General features: G+C 30.9%; 1 protein-coding gene across 1 annotated transcript; it reads right to left on the reverse strand.

Annotated features, from left to right (window-relative positions):
* Positions 1 to 11,914: 11,914 nt before the first annotated feature.
* On the reverse strand, positions 11,915 to 17,395 carry LOC111620790 (UDP-N-acetylglucosamine--dolichyl-phosphate N-acetylglucosaminephosphotransferase-like). Its single transcript, XM_023362782.1, has 5 exons — positions 17,230 to 17,395; positions 13,549 to 13,633; positions 12,870 to 13,058; positions 12,566 to 12,806; positions 11,915 to 12,192 (listed from the first exon to the last, which is right to left on the reverse strand). Exons 1-5 carry the CDS (start codon positions 17,354 to 17,356, stop codon positions 12,127 to 12,129), a joined length of 708 nt encoding a protein of 235 aa, XP_023218550.1. The 5' UTR covers positions 17,357 to 17,395; the 3' UTR covers positions 11,915 to 12,126.
* Between the last annotated feature and the right edge of the window lie 769 nt (positions 17,396 to 18,164).

Genomic DNA, 18,164 nt, shown 5'->3' on the forward strand with positions numbered 1-18,164 from the left:
TAATTTCGCAATTTGTGTAAAATCCAAGTCGGATGTATGTAAGCTAATAAATGTTCTCGTTAATCTTATCTCGTCTTTTGATTCGTTCACGGTTGCAAGAAATCACCACATAGAGTCTCTCAAGTCTCCGTAGATATAACAAACACAGAAATAAATAACACAAAATAAATTGTAGCTATGTGTCGATTCCGCGCGACACGTCCGAACATGTAAGCTGAACAATAGTGTGGGGGGAGTGAGTAATCAACAGTTGCATGGCGCTCAAACAAAAGACGAATCGACGAGATTTGAAAATCGCGTAACTCCGGGTTCGCGTAAGTCGGGGTAGCGTAAGTCGAGGTATTACTGTATTCCGAATTTGACGTATTCTAAAGCAGACGTATACCGAGGTACCACTGTATATGATAAAATATGTAATAAATTGTATATTAATGGTAAATGAATTTAATTATTCCTTCAATTTCTGTTTTTTTTTCTTTTTTTTTAGTTGCAAGCGGCGGGTCCGAAAAATTAAAAATTGCTTGGGACTTCGAAAGTAAATCCGGCACTGGTACATAGTGTATGTACAGTACACGCAATTAAAAATTTTAAAAAATATAATGCTACTTCGATGATGCTCATCATGTCTCAAATTTCGCTCTCTTTTTGAGGGAGATGGCAAGTTTTTTTTCAGAACTGAAATGCTGATATGAAGGAGTTAAGCCAATTTTCATCCTTGTGTGCAATGATACACTCTTGGCAAATTCCTTCCTCTTTAAATACATGCAAAATAGTTCATGGGCCTCCTGATACTAAAACATTTTAAAGAAATGACTAAACAGTTATGCAAATATTTCCTGATACTTTATTAAAAATGTAAATAGGCTTATAAGAATAAATCCACGTCACTAATACCACTAAATAATTCCTCTTAGAGAATGGCTCGACTCTCCCCATTGTGTACAGTACATCACTTTTTGCGACTCCCCTTCCTCTTAAACTGTTACACAATTAATGAACGACCTAAAATGTTATGTGATAAATAGGAACGGGACGTACAAAACTAAAAAATTATATATCTTAATATAGCGTAGATTAGAGTTTTTAAAGAAATGGGAATTATTTAATTAGATCAGACCTTAAAAAACTTAAAACTGAAGTTATGGAGCAGTTATGGGAGAAGAAAATTGACCTATATGAGATTCTATCCTTATGTATCGTCAGGTTATGTCATTTCTCTTCTAACTGACAAGTGAGTAAAGTTACTGAAACAAAAGATTTTCAATGAAAACATCTTATGAAGAGAAATATTGAAAAAAATCAAGTCAATATATCAAATTGACTTTAATTTTTATACGGTCTCAAACTTTCTTCTGGCTTTTCTGTAAAATTGTTCAAAATTGACATACAACCTTTCGGCACGCACCCAACACATAGTTCCGTCCATTGATTAGGTATGCAATTGTTATTGAATAATTTCGAGAAGATATACTTGAAGATAGTTACGGAAACAGAACTGAATTTTTTAATAAATAAACCTAAAAAAATTCTTTTTAATGTAATTTTTTCATTTATAGTTTTGTTATAATACAGCATCATAAATGAAAAACATACAAGATATAATGAAATATCTAAATATTGATAATTTTATTATATTTTTGTTACAGGTTCAAATATGATGAAAATATAATTTACAGTAGCCTATATTAGATTAGAAGGTGGTATTATGGAACCCCAATTACATTTTAGTGAATTGTAAACAAGGTATCATAACTACACCCACATTTATGGAATTATGGTATTTATGGTATTATGGAACCCCAATTACATTTTAGTGAATTGTAAACAAGGTATCATAACTACACCTTTTTTATGCAAAAAGTACTTGTAACTATTAAACTAAATGTTCTTAATTGGATTTTTCGTTAGTGTAACTATAAGTATGGTTTTTGAAGGTTTTTGTACAAAATGTCAGAAAGTGGGCTTAGAGAAAATGGGGTGGTAATATAGCACCTTACTGTATATTTTCAAAAATGCTTTAAGGTAGCCAAAAACAAATAGGAAAGTACAAAGAAATGTTAAATAATTACAAAATCATTTACTCCAATGTATTTTAACGCAAAAATGATTTAATAATAATAATAATAAAGAAATGTACAAAGAAGAAGCTAATCATTTACAAAAATGACAAATANTATATATAGAATAGATTTGCTTTATTTTTTATCTGAAAAATCCTAGTTAAGATCTGAGAATATTACGAAAAAAAAACTGGTTCACATAGAGATTTTTCACAAATGACCAAAATTATGATATTTGACCGATGCAACATTCAGAAATCTGATCCGAAAATCCATCATTGGCGCCACTCGATGCTTCTAAGAAGAGAAAATTAGAAAAAAAAAACTGCCGTTCAAATAACAGGAAGTTGAGTCTATGATTTTTTTTCCTACGAAAATTGAGAGTCTGATAAGTCAGCGTATTGGTCCATCCAAAATATATCAAAAATGAATTTCCTACTTGCTACGAACAGCAATGTTCCATTTTGCTTATCTAAATCGCGAAAAATCTCTAGCGATGTTATTTTCCGGTAATTTTTATATTTCATTCCTTTTCTGATAAACAGATCCGAAAGTAGGATAAGTGAAAAAAAAATTTACATGGATATTCTTTTGTAGCTGGAGGGGCGTGCTGCTCCTATCATTATAACTATTGTACCTTTAAATAGCAAATTGCTACTTGAAAGCCAATTTCTGTTAGCGAATGATTTTTTTAAAGCTTTTACAACCTGAATCGGGTAGNTATTTACTTTACCAGACGATACTGTCACTTCGCGCATGCTCAGTTTCTCTATTTTGTAAGCAGACGATATTTTTTTTCATGAAAAAAAAATGTTTATTTCGATTGTTATCTTACATTTTATTTCTTGTTAAGATAGTATTTAAATTAAAAGAAATGTTTTCATAAATAAAATAAAACGTAAAAACATTATTTTATGGTTTGAATTTGTTGGTAATACTGAACACCAGGGGAGTTGGGTTCCATATTAAAAGCACCAATGGGGTCCATATTTCACGCATTCACGCATCTCCATCTTGGGTTAACTTAATTCCTGTCGGCACCAAACTTTAAAAACGTGAAAATCACACAGATTAATATGTACCCCTAAGTCTCTGGAACGGAATACATGCACCAGGGAACCTACAACTATACGATTTATATTTTAAAAATAATTAAATTCACTTAGCATTCAAAACTTGCGAATTTTGAAAAAAACAAATTTGCTGATTAAATACGGACAACTGTTTAACTGAAGTAAAACGTGTTTTCCCCTTGCTATGGATGTCTGCCTAGTTCAGTTCAGCCGCATTCCACTACAGTTCGCCTTTATTATCAGTTCGAAATGGGGTGGTTCCATAATACCAGCAGTGTTCCATAATACCACCTTCTCCTCTATTATCTAAAACATTGTTTATGCATTTCAATAGATTTTATATCAGATTAGTAAAAGTCGTCCTTATAGTTTTACTTTATGCAAATTATGCATTTTTACTCTGGGGAAAATTCTTCGTACGAAACCACATTCATTACTCAACTTGTTAAAGATCATTGTTACATTATTTCATAATACGGTATAATAGCCTTACATTCTTAAAATTATATTATACTGTGGCATGAAAATGATGATTAATGGAGTATCTTAATTATGCGATTAATTAGTTTCAAGACAGCATCGCGTAAAGCCAGTTGACTTTTATTCGAACTTTTACACGGACGCATTCCCAATATTAAAAAAAGTGCGCACTCGTTTAAAGCCGTGTATACGTTCTTTGATAGCAGTACAGGTAACCCCCGTATAAAACGAGAGTTACGTTCCAAAAAATTGCCGTGTTATGCGAATCAAAGAACTAGTGCGAAAATGGGAGTTAGATTCCAAAAATTAAAAAACATGCTGTTAAATCCTTACTTAAATCGGATTTATTATTCATTTTTTTCATAGGTAAATTACTTATTTATTATTTAAGTAAATATTTTACCAGAGGATTATTCATCCTATATAATGATTTCAGCATGAGCATCATCAACTAGTAACAGTTTTTGGGTGCGTTCGTTAATAGCGGTCGCTGTGCAACGGGAGTGCGCTGCTGTTTGTAGGCATTTAGGAACAACGGTGAAAGAAAGATGGTGGCGCCCGCACTATCGATAGTATCCTCACGTTTTTTTATGCAGCGCTCGAGAAGCGCTTTACAGCGAACACACTGAAACTGGTTTCTAATTGGCCAATACTGCTCGTGACGTCATTTCGCTACACTCTCGCTGCATAAAAAAACGCGGGGTACCATGATGGAGGAATCTATAATTCTAAAATGAGCTTTTAGAGGCAAAAGAAGGGTCCCAATTGTAAAATATAACCATTAAATGGATTATTTGTTGAAAGAGCATTCAAAGTAGCCACGAAAACAATTAGAATGCTCGCGCGGAGTTATGCGGAAGTATAAAATAACGCACCTTTATTACATTTCATGCTGTACAGTACGAGGGTTTTACCCAATTCCCGAACCGTGTTAGAGTGAATCCATGAAATGCCGTGTTATACGGGGGTTACCCTTTGGGGGCGACCCCCTCATTCGGAGGGTAAATCTTACCACGATCTGTATATTTGCGATTCCTTTGACTCGTTGCTCATTCAATTTACATGATGATGAATCACGAGCCTATTTTTCGTGTAACATGTAAAATCTGAACACACTTCAAATCTTTGTGATTATTTGCTGTGAGATTTCGTTCTGATCTTTGGTTGTTAATAGTCACGTGGATTCTCGAAGCTTGGAAAACTTCGAGAATCTTTAGTAAAAGATGACATTCAAGAATCAACATTGTTTAAAGATTTGATTTAAGAGTTGTTCTTGATAAGCCAATATTTCCAATCGTTGTAGGTTCAGGTATTGTATGGATGTTTATAATTTATTGATGGGCCTGGATTTTTTAAATCTTTCTGCCTTATAGGTATTAAGATGGCCTTTTTCCCTCCATACTCATTGTGGGTTCCATGGCTCAGAATGGGGGCGGCTGACTGGTATGGGGAAGGCTCACATAGCCGGGATTCATCATCCATGAAAAATTCCTGGAAGATGGTCACCTAGATTTGCCTCTGGAGCAGTAGACTGGCATGTTAACTATTAATACTTTGGTCATCCAGCCATTGAATGGGCATGCTTTTCTTTTTATTCTTTCTTTCCTTTGGACTAAGAGGGGTTTAACCCAAGGACTTTAAACTACAAGGATAGCCAGATCCCGTATATTTGTTAGCGTGACCTTGGCTCTATGTGACGTCACAGCAAGTCCTCTACTTCAACATCACAGACCTTTCAAATAACAAAATACGATAAAATATTAAATCATTTCTTAATTAATTATTAAATTACTACTAAATGTAAACTACTGTAGAATTTTCGGATTTAATAAGTGTACTGTACGTCAATAANAATAAAATTAATTTTACTTTTTAAAATGCAAATTTTACATTTAAAAAAAAACATTTATATTTTTCACAATATAAGTTATATTAGTCTAGTGTTTTATTTCAACGTCTAACATGAGTTGAATCAGAACATTAGAAACATTCCTGTCATTTGTTAGTGCATTTGTCATTTATAGGATCGATGATTCTGAAGTCATCCGTGATTGATTAGGACAATGTTATCAATAGACAGATGTTGCAAGGTGTTCTAGATAAGTGTTATTATTATTTTTTTTTTATTTTAACGTTTACGGCTAAAATCGAATAAAATTGATTTATAGAATTACTTTGTTGTATATAATATAGATAATAAAAATAATTTTATAAATGATATATTAACAATTTTAATCTATTAAAAATATCGAATGTATGCAGACAAAATATCCAATCTGATCGCATATATTAAATTTTAAAAAATATTTTAAAAATATATATATTTTTTATAATGTTGCGCAAAGGTTAAATTTTATTTACTGATGCTTTATTATATTTAAATTTATTTGATTTATAAATAAAAATAAAATTTAAGATATCGTAAACAAATATGAGTGAAGGAGGAGTTTAAAAAAAAAATAGAAACATTTTATTTAAATCCAAAGCTGATGATTTTATTCAAGAATTTCTTTGAGTTCGAAAATTTCCAACGTCGTAAATGTATTCATATTATTGATTTTCCTAGGCCCGAATAATATTTTTATTGTAAGAAATGGAGACGGGTCTGAGGGGATTATAGTTGTCCAAGTAATCGATCTATGGTAATTTTTATCCAATGAATTTATTCTAGAAACGATTTTTTGCTTCGTCTGCATCTATTATATTAAAGGTTTTGAATTGGCAGAGTTACCTTAACTTTCTGCACACAACAAGAAGCATAGGAGGAGAGTTACCTTCGGATTTCCACCTTAAGATGGTCGATAACTTCACGTCCGTAGAAGTATGTTCACTAGTACATCTTACCATGATCTGATTAGCGAGACGAGTTTTCTTTACTCTTCTTATTTCAGTTTCTGTAAGTCAAGAGTCCGATCTATAATAACGTATAGTGAAAAGGAATCAATAATATTACATTCAGCTATATTAGAAATTAACTGTATGATTTCAACAGCAATTTTAGTTTCGACTCATTAAAATTAACTAATGAATTTTGCATAAAGTCTCTGTTCGGAAATTCATTAAAACTAGATAAATTACTTTATTCTAATTTTTTTATCGTATAAATGCAAATAAAATTCTTAATTTTACATTGTGTTTTTCTTTTTTAAAGTTCGTTAAACAATATTTATCTAGAGATCGATTATTTTGAAAGCTAATGATCCTATGGGTCTTTAACACCGTAAGAATTCAAGAATCTGTTAATGCAGCTAATTTTGAACGTGATTGGTTTTTTCTAATATGCGTGATAAATATATACATAAAAATAGTGTTAGCATAAAAAGAAATGATTTATTCTGATTGAAACTTATCTGATAACGACAAAGCATTTAATCTTTCGAAGTAATACATAAGTATACCTTACGATACATCAGATAACAGAGAGTATGAAGCTGATAGTGTAGAAAATAATTTTGATATAATTCTAGTATATTTTTTATTAGACTATTTATTTGGTAACTTTGTGCATAACAAGTACAAAAACTGTTTAAATCATCTCTGTAAAATTTAAGTTGAGACAGGAAATAATATATGATGTATTTGTATATATTATCTTCACACTAGATTTAAATTTTAAACTGAAAACTTCTCTTGTCAGAGAAAAAGAAATTATTTAAGTAAAATCTTTAATCATGCTTTAGATATGTGAATGCTTTAAGTTTGTATCTACAATTCTACATTGTATTAAACTACAGCAGAACCGCGATTATCTAGACTAATTGGGGATGAAGGTAGTCCGGATAAGGAAAAATCCGGATAATCGGAACAAATACTTTGTCTTTTAATGATAATACAACACGTTTTCTTTTCGATGAGATATCGGTAATATTAAAAATAAATACTGTATTTAAATCGTGATCAAATTTTCAAAAAACAAATGTTTGTATTGAATTTGGACTACTACTGACCAGCGCTAACAGACTACCTATTGTTTAAAAGGCCCTCTGGTGGCTCAATAAGACGGATTTTATAAAATAAAAAGCAGTTGAAACTGCTTTTTATGAATAAAAATTTGACAAACTTTATCGTTTAATGACGAGAAAAATTTTTTCGTCGCGTTCTCGGCTTTTAAGTAATGCATAAACCTTCTAGGCCCGAGGCCCTTTGGACCGCGAGGCATAGGCGGTGGCCCACGTTGCCCATGCCTTACGCCACCCTTGGTCATAGAAATGATGTAATTTGAATATAAATTATTTATAAATACGTATGTCAAGTTATATTTTTATTACGACGCAAAATATATTTAAGAGTTTACGGCCNATTTTTGCTTGGAACAGAACCTTTTGGTGCATAGCTATTAAAAATGTCGAACCACATATTTATATCTCTAATATACGTTTCATTGATGATAATAATAATTGATTCATAATAAACGTTTCATTGATATTCGCATTCAATTCTTTCCATAAACTTATGTTACTGCAACTACAGTCACTGATGCAAAATACTACATTATACGATAGTAAATAAAGTTCTGATATTAATTCTAAAAGTATTTCTCTTGTCATTTTTTGATCAAACCCGATGTAAACAGGTTGGGTCCAATTTGAAAAAAAAGGTTATTATTGCAACCATACACAGCAACCTAGTACTCAGCATTTTGTTCTTCACCTAATATAAAAATATAGCTTTAAATATTTAATGACTTATATTTAAATCATCTTACCTTATAAAAAATTTAGTCAAATAAAACAATTACAGAAATATTAAAATAAATCACTTCGTTAATCACAAAATTGGACGAATATTAAAAGCGAAAACTAATCACGCGCACACCCTGCTCTATGTAAACAGAGAGGTCAGGACTCGTGCTGACGTCACTAACTTGCCATTCCATTCCTGGCTAACATTGTAGAATAGGGATCTGGCTATCCTTGTAGTATACAGTCCTTGGGTTTAACCAAGCCCATCATGGGTTTGGTCGGGTTCACAATGGGGTGGCCGGACGGTGAGGGAATGGTCCTTCCCTCACCACCTGGCTTTTTCAATTCATTCCAATTCATTCCTGGAGTCTCCCAAAATGGTAGGCTGACACCTGAAGCTGAGTGGTTAAATAACAAATCATCATCATAACATGCTATTGTTTATACAAATTTTTAGTTACAATTCAAAGATTACAAAGCAAGAAATTGTTAGCTTTAAGTTGAAGTGTTTAAAAGTTTTTTCCCCTCCCTCCTATATTCTTTTCCTCCCTTGTCAAGTTAACAGTAATCATAATTTGTTGAATTTATATTTTTGTTAATGTAACAATTGTAACTTTTATGGTGTAGAAAGTTCAGTACCAGACACATGTCAAGTGTCTAGTGCAGTGGTTCTCAACCTTTCTGAGGCTGTGAAACACTATTCATATGCTTTTTATTAATTGGAACGTTAGCATCAATGTATTTAGAAATTGATAAGCAATTCCATGTTTACTATTCTCAGGAAACAATGAAGCAATAAAGTAATAAACTTTAATATATTAAATAAAAATAAACATAAAATTGTCTATAAATATGATAATAAATTTGTTGTTACTATTGATATTAAAAGATATTTATTTATTTGTTTTTAGATTATTATTTTTTTATTAGACTATTTATTTGGTAACTTTGTGCATAACAAGTACAAAAACTGTTTAAATCATCTCTGTAAAATTTAAGTTGAGACAGGAAATAATATATGATGTATTTGTATATATTATCTTCACACTAGATTTAAATTTTAAACTGAAAACTTCTCTTGTCAGAGAAAAAGAAATTATTTAAGTAAAATCTTTAATCATGCTTTAGATATGTGAATGCTTTAAGTTTGTATCTACAATTCTACATTGTATTAAACTACAGCAGAACCGCGATTATCTAGACTAATTGGGGATGAAGGTAGTCCGGATAAGGAAAAATCCGGATAATCGGAACAAATACTTTGTCTTTTAATGATAATACAACACGTTTTCTTTTCGATGAGATATCGGTAATATTAAAAATAAATACTGTATTTAAATCGTGATCAAATTTTCAAAAAACAAATGTTTGTATTGAATTTGGACTACTACTGACCAGCGCTAACAGACTACCTATTGTTTAAAAGGCCCTCTGGTGGCTCAATAAGACGGATTTTATAAAATAAAAAGCAGTTGAAACTGCTTTTTATGAATAAAAATTTGACAAACTTTATCGTTTAATGACGAGAAAAATTTTTTCGTCGCGTTCTCGGCTTTTAAGTAATGCATAAACCTTCTAGGCCCGAGGCCCTTTGGACCGCGAGGCATAGGCGGTGGCCCACGTTGCCCATGCCTTACGCCACCCTTGGTCATAGAAATGATGTAATTTGAATATAAATTATTTATAAATACGTATGTCAAGTTATATTTTTATTACGACGCAAAATATATTTAAGAGTTTACGACCACTGTGCCGGGTGAGACGTTGTTGAAACAAAAAATGTTATGCATTCCATCACGTACATAAACAGTGTCGTAATTCGCCAAGTGCAAATCAGCAAATTCGTAAAATTTTTGTTTTTTTGAACAATCCGGATAATCGAAAATCCGGATAATAGAGGTCCGGATAATCGAGGTTCTACTGTATTTTACACTCATGTTTGTGAAAATTGCAACACCATGAAGGAATTGTCAGAAATTAATGAAATTTATTCCACATATTACTGATAGTGATACAAATAAACGATCAAATTTACAAGACAAAAAAACAAAAAGAATGTCAGAAATCAGTACTCTGTGTGTCTGCCACGCTGAGCAATGAGAGCCTGTACACATCGTGGCATTGAATCATACAGGTTCTGAATGTAATCCTGGGGAATGGCATTCCAGATGGCTTCAACTTGATGCCAAAGTTCAGTCTTATTGTGTGCCCCACCAGCTGTGAGTCGCAGACCAATGAAATCCCAGATATGCTTGATGGGAGACATATCCCGGGAATATGCAAGTCATGGAAGAAGCGAAACCTGTTGTGCACTGAAGAAGGCTTGTGCAGTCTGAGAAACATGTGTACGGGCATTATCCTGCTGAAATACAGCACATGGAATGCATTGAAGAAGGGGAAGGACCTCTGGCTCCACAATTTCCCATATGTAGTGATCACTGTTGAAGTTGCCAGCAATGTGCATGAAGTGGGATCGACAATTATACCCAATAGCTCCCTACACCATGATGCCAGGCGTTTGTGCGGTATGATGCTGGATAACACACTGTGGGAGTAGACGTTCCCCTCTGTAACGTCTGACGCATATTCTTCCGTCATAGTACTGCAGATTGTAGTGATATTCATCAGAAAAAACAACTTGTTGTCACTGGGCATGCCATGCGCCGTGTTGCTGAGCCCATTGAAGTCGAAGGCACCTGTGAATCAGCAAGAGGGGAATCCTGCATAGAGCAACCCTTGCACACAGTTCATGCAGCAGATTGTGATGAACCATCTGCTGCAGCATGGAGCTAGACAACAAAACACCTGCAGCCGTGCTCCAACATTCTGCTAATACACAAGAGGACGCTGTACGGTCCATCACAGCCATGCAGATGAGGTATCTGTCATCCCATGAAATTGTGCTATTGCTTGCCCCACTGCCAGGTTTTTGCTTTATTTGGTTCTCCTCTGTCCATTTTTTCCAAACACACATCACTGTTGTGGCATTACACAGAGGAAGATAAACAGATTTCAACATATCTTTACAGTCCTTTATATAACTGGAATAAGTGGCTGATACGGAGACGGTTCTCATTCCATGCATGTGCAATCGCTTTGTAATTCTACTCATTTGCATGTCTTACCTCACTTTCCATTTCCTGTAAGTTTGGTTCAATTCGTACAATTCCTTCATGGTGTTGCAATTTTCACAAACATGAGTGTATATTTCATTGCCATTTTATTCTTACATTTTTACAGGATATAAAAAACTCATAAAAGATTATTTTATAAAAATTATATAAACATCTTTATTTAATAATGAAAACACACAGTACCAACATTTTTAAAATAATATTGTGAAATATGCAAAACTGATAAAATGACTGGATATAAACAATACTTTTTAATATTTAAAATAAAATACTTTAATTTAAATGTGAAAAATCAGCTTTATCACAGTACTTTTAAAAAGCAAAGTGATATAATTAAACTCTTATCTTTTATACTTTGATTTTCAAATTATATATTAATATTCCATATAAATTATTGTTATAGTAACATTAACAATTATTATTTATCAATATTAATAATAATAATATAATTTATAAAAAAATCAACAATTAATAAAGATTCTCAATTTAATTTCAATGATAAAATTACAACAAGTTTGTTCCTTTCTCCAACAAGAAATCAATTTCAATTGTAATGTAATGCAATTATTTTTCTGTGATCATTAAATATATTATAAAAATGTATTTTAAAAAAATATATTCTAATAAAGAGTTTAAATTTTTATTGTTTTTGTGTAGACAAATTTATATAGTGCTTAGGCCTACTTGGTGAAATGCTTTAAGAATCATAGAAAACTTTTGCTAATCCATAGCGGATTCCAAATGCAAATAGACTGCAAACAACCTGAAAATTTTAAAATAATTATAATGAAAATACTATTAAAAATTAATCAAATTATTTCTTTTCTAATTATATAAAGAACAACTATTTTTTCTTGCACCTTTAGAATATTTGAAATAATTTTAAACTCTAACAGAAAAACAAACAGTATCTGTTGTTGAAGAACTTCATTTAATATCATATAAATATTTCAAATAATTTTTATTAGAAGAAAAACATATATTCAATAAATCAATGGTAAAATTTCCAATTATTGAATTCTCATAAATTTTACTAAATATTCTATGTATTCAACAATCTAAAAATTCCTGTAAAGATATTACTATTGGTAATTAAATTAAATTATGATTTTATTTGTAAAAATTTTAAAACTTACCTGTAAAATTAGCAAAGCTGAAGTTAATGATCTTTCATGAATAGGGCCTGCAACCTTTATAAAGTAATTGATCAAAGTAAAATTACTACATTCCACCATATTATCATCTTTGATCCCTGATTTGTAATGTATCAATCCCAAATGATAAAATATAAATAATATTAAAGTTGATATGGGATGTAGATCACTAGCTTTGAACTGAACTGTACTCATTTCTAGTTTGTCTGTTTTCTCATTATATCTAGTTAAAAGGATAAAATTAAAACGAATATTTAAACAGAATATATAGGTTCAATGAACTTACCTAGGTAATCTATGCCGAGGACAGGGTACTAAATGAAATATTTGTGGAACAGAAAAGATGAAATTAATGACTTGAGGTATGAAAAACAAAATCATTGTTTTACCAAAATGTCCTAATATTCCTACAACTGCTAGTGTCATTCCCGCAAAATAACAATAAGTATCACCTACAAAAACTTGAGCAGGATACCTAAAAATATATATTAACATACCTTAATTGTTTAGGAAATCATTTTCATAAAATCCCATGGCAAACATTTAAAAGCCATATTTTATAGAACTATTAAAAATAATTTTTATAACTAAGCAGTAGAACTTCAAAAATCATTAAACAAATCTGAAAAATGTAATTTCATTAAACAATTTTTAAATTTTTCTATCTTTTATTAATATACATACTTTTGTTTTAATATGCCAGGTGATCATAATTAAAGTTGTCCTATTCAGAGGACACTATACATCCAACCAACAAGCTGATTAACACCAAAACTATGATATGTATATAGAAACATAACCAAGCAATCATCTTAAATAATTGGACTATAACTCTGCTAATTTAATGATTAATACTAAGTAATTTGCTACTAGAGATAGACGTTAGGTGTCATCTCTTAACTAAAAGCTTTGAAATGTTTGATATACTTATAATAAATTAATATAAATTATAAAACTATAATTACCAATTGAAATATAGGAGCCCTAATGTGGTTCCCAAAAATGGCATCATGAAATAAAGTGAGAATAAATGTGCCTTCCAACTATCACCTAAAAATATATGAATTTTAATATAAAATTTTTAAATAGAAATATAAAAAAATTACAAATATAAATTAGAATAAAATCAAATACAATTTCATTTTTTTATCATTAATTCCATAATTGTAACATGTTTTATAAAATATAGAAATTAATTTACTTTTAAAACTTCAAGCTTAATACACACACACACACACACACACAAATATACAATAATTCAATGAACTCATTTGTTATCTTATATCTTCTGATTCTAAAGTAAGTAAAGAAAGAAAACTTTCTTTTACTGCATGCACCTGATATCTTGCTTGAATCACAACTGATTTAAAAATGAAGCTTTGAGACTTAAATTTGTGGCAATTCTCAGAAAAAGTTTACTATAAAGACAATTGGATCAAGAGAAAAAAAACCAGTCCTAGTTAAAGATAATTCACCAGTCTGATATGTACTGTACTGTTTCCAAACATATATGCACACATAGTAATTTAAAAAAAAGATACAACATTAATTTGCAAATTTAAAACCATGTTATTGTTACAGTATTTAAAAGCAAAATACAGTTTAATTTAAAAATTAAACAGTTTGTACTGTAAGTCAATTACAATAATTAAGAAACACCCCAAATTCTTTCTATCTCTTCATTTCATTGAAATGAGAAGGACCATTATGATGTAAAGTATTACAAGTGTGTATACCATATATACATTAAAAAGTAGAAAATAACAAAAATGCATTAACAGCAGTCCGTGAAAGCTGTGGAAGTTCTGTTTCCCATGTATTTTCTAAAATATAAATACATATTGTGTGATTATTTTCATATTTTAATGTACTTTAAATTACTTAAAATTAATATTTTATTATAACCTCATTATGTATCTTATTAGAAATTTCTATACATGTGAAAAACAATGATAAGATTGCTATTGTATATTCGAATATAAATTTGTATATGCATATTCCCAATGGAAGCACTATCAAATATGGAACAGCGTCCATGGCAAAAATATTTGAATCATATAAAGCAGCCAGATTACAGGGATTCACCATGTGCTTTACAGAGCACCAACCTCTTGCGGCTTAGCTCATGGATGCTACACACCAAAATACCATATAATGTTTCCAATGGTTCTATCCAATAGCCACTCATAGGGAGCTATTTGACTAAGTGAATTGTTTTAAGATTTAAAAGTAAAGAATATTCAATGTTATTTTTATGCATGTTTCTTTACAAAGCTATATATAATTATAATTATATTGACAAATTTTCAGACATAAAATCTTCAGAATTTTTATCACTTTTAGATGTTAATAATTTTAAATATCATGAAAAACAATTTTCCAAAACAAGTTTTCATTCTTTAAATTAAGTAAATTTTGCTGTAAATGATTGGGCTAAATTTTGGATATATGATTATAGATTAAAAATGAATTTGGCACTAGAGTGAGGCGTTAGGTGCCATCTCTTATTAAAATTAATAATTACAATATTTAATTAATTAATTCAGATTAAACTGGAAGAAAAGAATCGGCCTGAAGTGAGACTCAAACCGCAACTCCTGCTTACTGTGTGAACGCGTTGCCAGTTACACTACCTGGACCTTCGGTCCAATCTTCTCTTCCAGCATATACAAGTTAAGATATAACCATTAAGATATCGGGTTTCAATTGTTTTGTATATTTATATAAGTAAATTTTACGGAGAAGTTTTTTATTTATCTAAATTACGTAGTGAACTGCAATATTTAAATTCATGTCCAGCCTATATTGGCAAGTCACTTTTAGACATAAAAAATAATATAATTAATGACGATCTGAACAAAAATGTACTAAAAGAATTATATGATTTAATATCATTAATTTTTACGATACCATCTATGAGTCTGTCTGTTGAGAGCAGTTTTTCAACCAAGCAGTGAATTGATACATTGGCAAGGAACACTCGATCAGAGGAAAGACTGTCGTCACTAGCATTGCTTTCAATAGAAAAAGAGCTTTTAAATACTTTGATGGAATCAACAACAAGCAATTTTTATGATAAAGTAATTAACAACTTTGTGGAAAAAAATTGTCGAATAGAGTTAGTTTATAAAAAATAATAAAAACAAGTTCTTATATCTTTGTTTCATGTCAATTATCTATTTTAGAATTAAAACAAGTAAAACAGCAAAACCATATTTAGGACAAGACTATGTCTTGAAGACTCACTACTAAGCAAAATCACTTTGACACTCAAGGTGGGTCTTGTTCTCATTCTCCAATCTTTTTTGATATCGTTGCTTTTGGGCGCAATCGTTCAAACTTTGCCGGCCATGACAACGAGGTCATCCACAATGCATTTTCAATGAAATTAACCTATCCAATTTCGAAATTTCTCTCTGTTGCATGTTGCCTGAGTTGAATTTTTGTCAATGCATAACGAAAATTTCCCATTTTTGAAAAAATAATCGTGGGTATTGTATTGTCTGAAATGATTTTTTTTATTTTGCACAAACAATATACAGTTTAACCCAATTATAACGTCATTGGATGTAACGATGACCCTAATATAATGCCAAATTTTTATCGGTCCCACCATTTTACCATACTAGATAATGTTAAAAAACCTACTTGTAACGACATAAAACCCTGTTTTAATGTCATATTTGAAGCATTCCCAAATTTACAAAATCAGATTACAAATTTTATTTAACATATCAATAGAAGAAACTACGTGTTCAGTCCTAAGGTCAGAGTTCACTTCTTATAATGACTGTGGGTGATACTCTCCCCCATCTGACTTCGGTGGGGTGAGGTGCCAGTTTTCTGTTTGTAGAAGAGGGTTGCCATTTTGGATTTTATTTTGACTCAGTTCTCAGTCCCCTAACTATCTACAAGTCTGGATTTTTTTTATGCGCAAATGATTTGGGCACCTAATACTCTGTGCCAAATATCAACTCTCGACATGTACTCCTTCATACCTCTAAGCTGGTAACATAAACCGGCAGTACAATTTTATAAACAAGACATAGTCTTGTCAATAAATAAACTGTTTATTTTTGTCATTTACAATATTTGTTTAAAATTTTTATGGAAACACGGCTTCCCTATCATGAAATGTCACCGCACGCCATTGATTAACAGTAAACTTTGTCTCAGCTATCCTGTTGTCGTGTCTTCGGCTGGCTATGTTGGCATAAGAAATTTTATTTAAAAGGCAGTTTTGAATTTACAGTACATAGTACAGTTTTTCATTTTTAGACCATGTTTTCATCATACACAGTTATTTAAAATGAAGTGTTTTGCATTATTGTACCATAAGAGAATGGTTATTGGTTGAATAAAAAAGTGGTCTTTTTAAAGAGATGATCAAATTGCTTTGGTCATATGGACAAAAAAATTTCATTCTAGAGAAAACTAGTCATATTGGAAACAGTCTCCTAAAATGGATGGTTGTCTTTGATTGTTTCACTGTATATCTCTGACATTAATCCAAAATAAGTAAATATAAACTTCATTATTAAATCTGATCATTAAACTTTTTCAATTAAAAAAGTTTTTAAAACATCAATGATATAAAAATTTAAATATCAAACAAATAAAATATATTGAAAAATGTAATTACTTACCAAATAATTCAATAATATTAAAAATAATTATTGATGCAGCAATTATTGCTGACTGACCAACTTCTAAACCATTAATTCCTGCAAAAATATTGATTGCATTTGTGCAAAATACAGCAAGCATTCCCATGTATACATAATATAATGGACCTAAATTGAAATAAGAATTTATTATAATTTTGTTTTAAAAATTAATAAAAATATGTTGCTCTTTTTATAAAATAGTAATAGTAATTTAACATACAACAAACTCCCCACCAACTTGGACTTTGCATAACTTGGATAAAATTTTTCAAAAAATTTTATAGTAATTTCAAATTACTTGACAATAGAAAAATTGTAATTAATGAGAAATTACAATTATAACAAAATCATAATTAACAAGTGTTTTTGATATTCAGAAGTCTTTGTGATACTATGCATTACAAGGGCAGGCTGAAAAGTAATGCACACATGCTTGTAGAGCACAAACGAAATGATTTTCAGAAGCGTGCAGGTGGCATATGGAAGTAACATTCCCTCTCTATGTGCATGCACAGTTTGAGGTTGTTTCATTCATTCAATATATTTTGAGAAGCGGAAATATGGAGACATGTTCCGGTGCTATGTCAACGTGAGTTAAACAGCATGCTGTTATCAAATTTTTAACTGCTGAAAAAATTACATTTAAAGGCTGTTTATGGTGATGATGCTGTTGATAGGTCTATTGTAAATTGATGGATAATAAAATTTCATGGTTGCGAGCCTGGAAAAGTCATAATTGTTGATGAAACATGCAGCGGAAGTCTGATCACTGCCACAGACAATTACCATTGCACCTTGTTGCAATGTTTAATTCTTCTCAGTACATACAGACTCTAAAACACCTCTGACGTTGAGTTTGTCATGTTAGAGGCAGCCTGGCACCAATAATCTTGCAACATGACAACGCTTGTCCA

This window comes from Centruroides sculpturatus, unplaced genomic scaffold (assembly GCF_000671375.1).
Source record: "Centruroides sculpturatus isolate CEXI.00-Female unplaced genomic scaffold, Cexi_2.0 scaffold89, whole genome shotgun sequence".
In the NCBI taxonomy this organism is placed as follows: domain Eukaryota; kingdom Metazoa; phylum Arthropoda; class Arachnida; order Scorpiones; family Buthidae; genus Centruroides; species Centruroides sculpturatus.

Excerpts from the sequence above, each read along its gene's own strand:
- LOC111620790 (XM_023362782.1), bottom strand. The coding sequence starts at position 17,356 with ATGGGAATGCTTGCTGTATTTTGCACAAATGCAATCAATATTTTTGCA. Across the intron at positions 13,634-17,229 it reads TAATATTATTGAATTATTTG|GTGATAGTTGGAAGGCACAT; the intron begins GTAAGTAATTAC and ends ATATATTTTTAG. Across the intron at positions 13,059-13,548 it reads GGGCTCCTATATTTCAATTG|GTATCCTGCTCAAGTTTTTG; the intron begins GTAATTATAGTT and ends ATATATTTTTAG.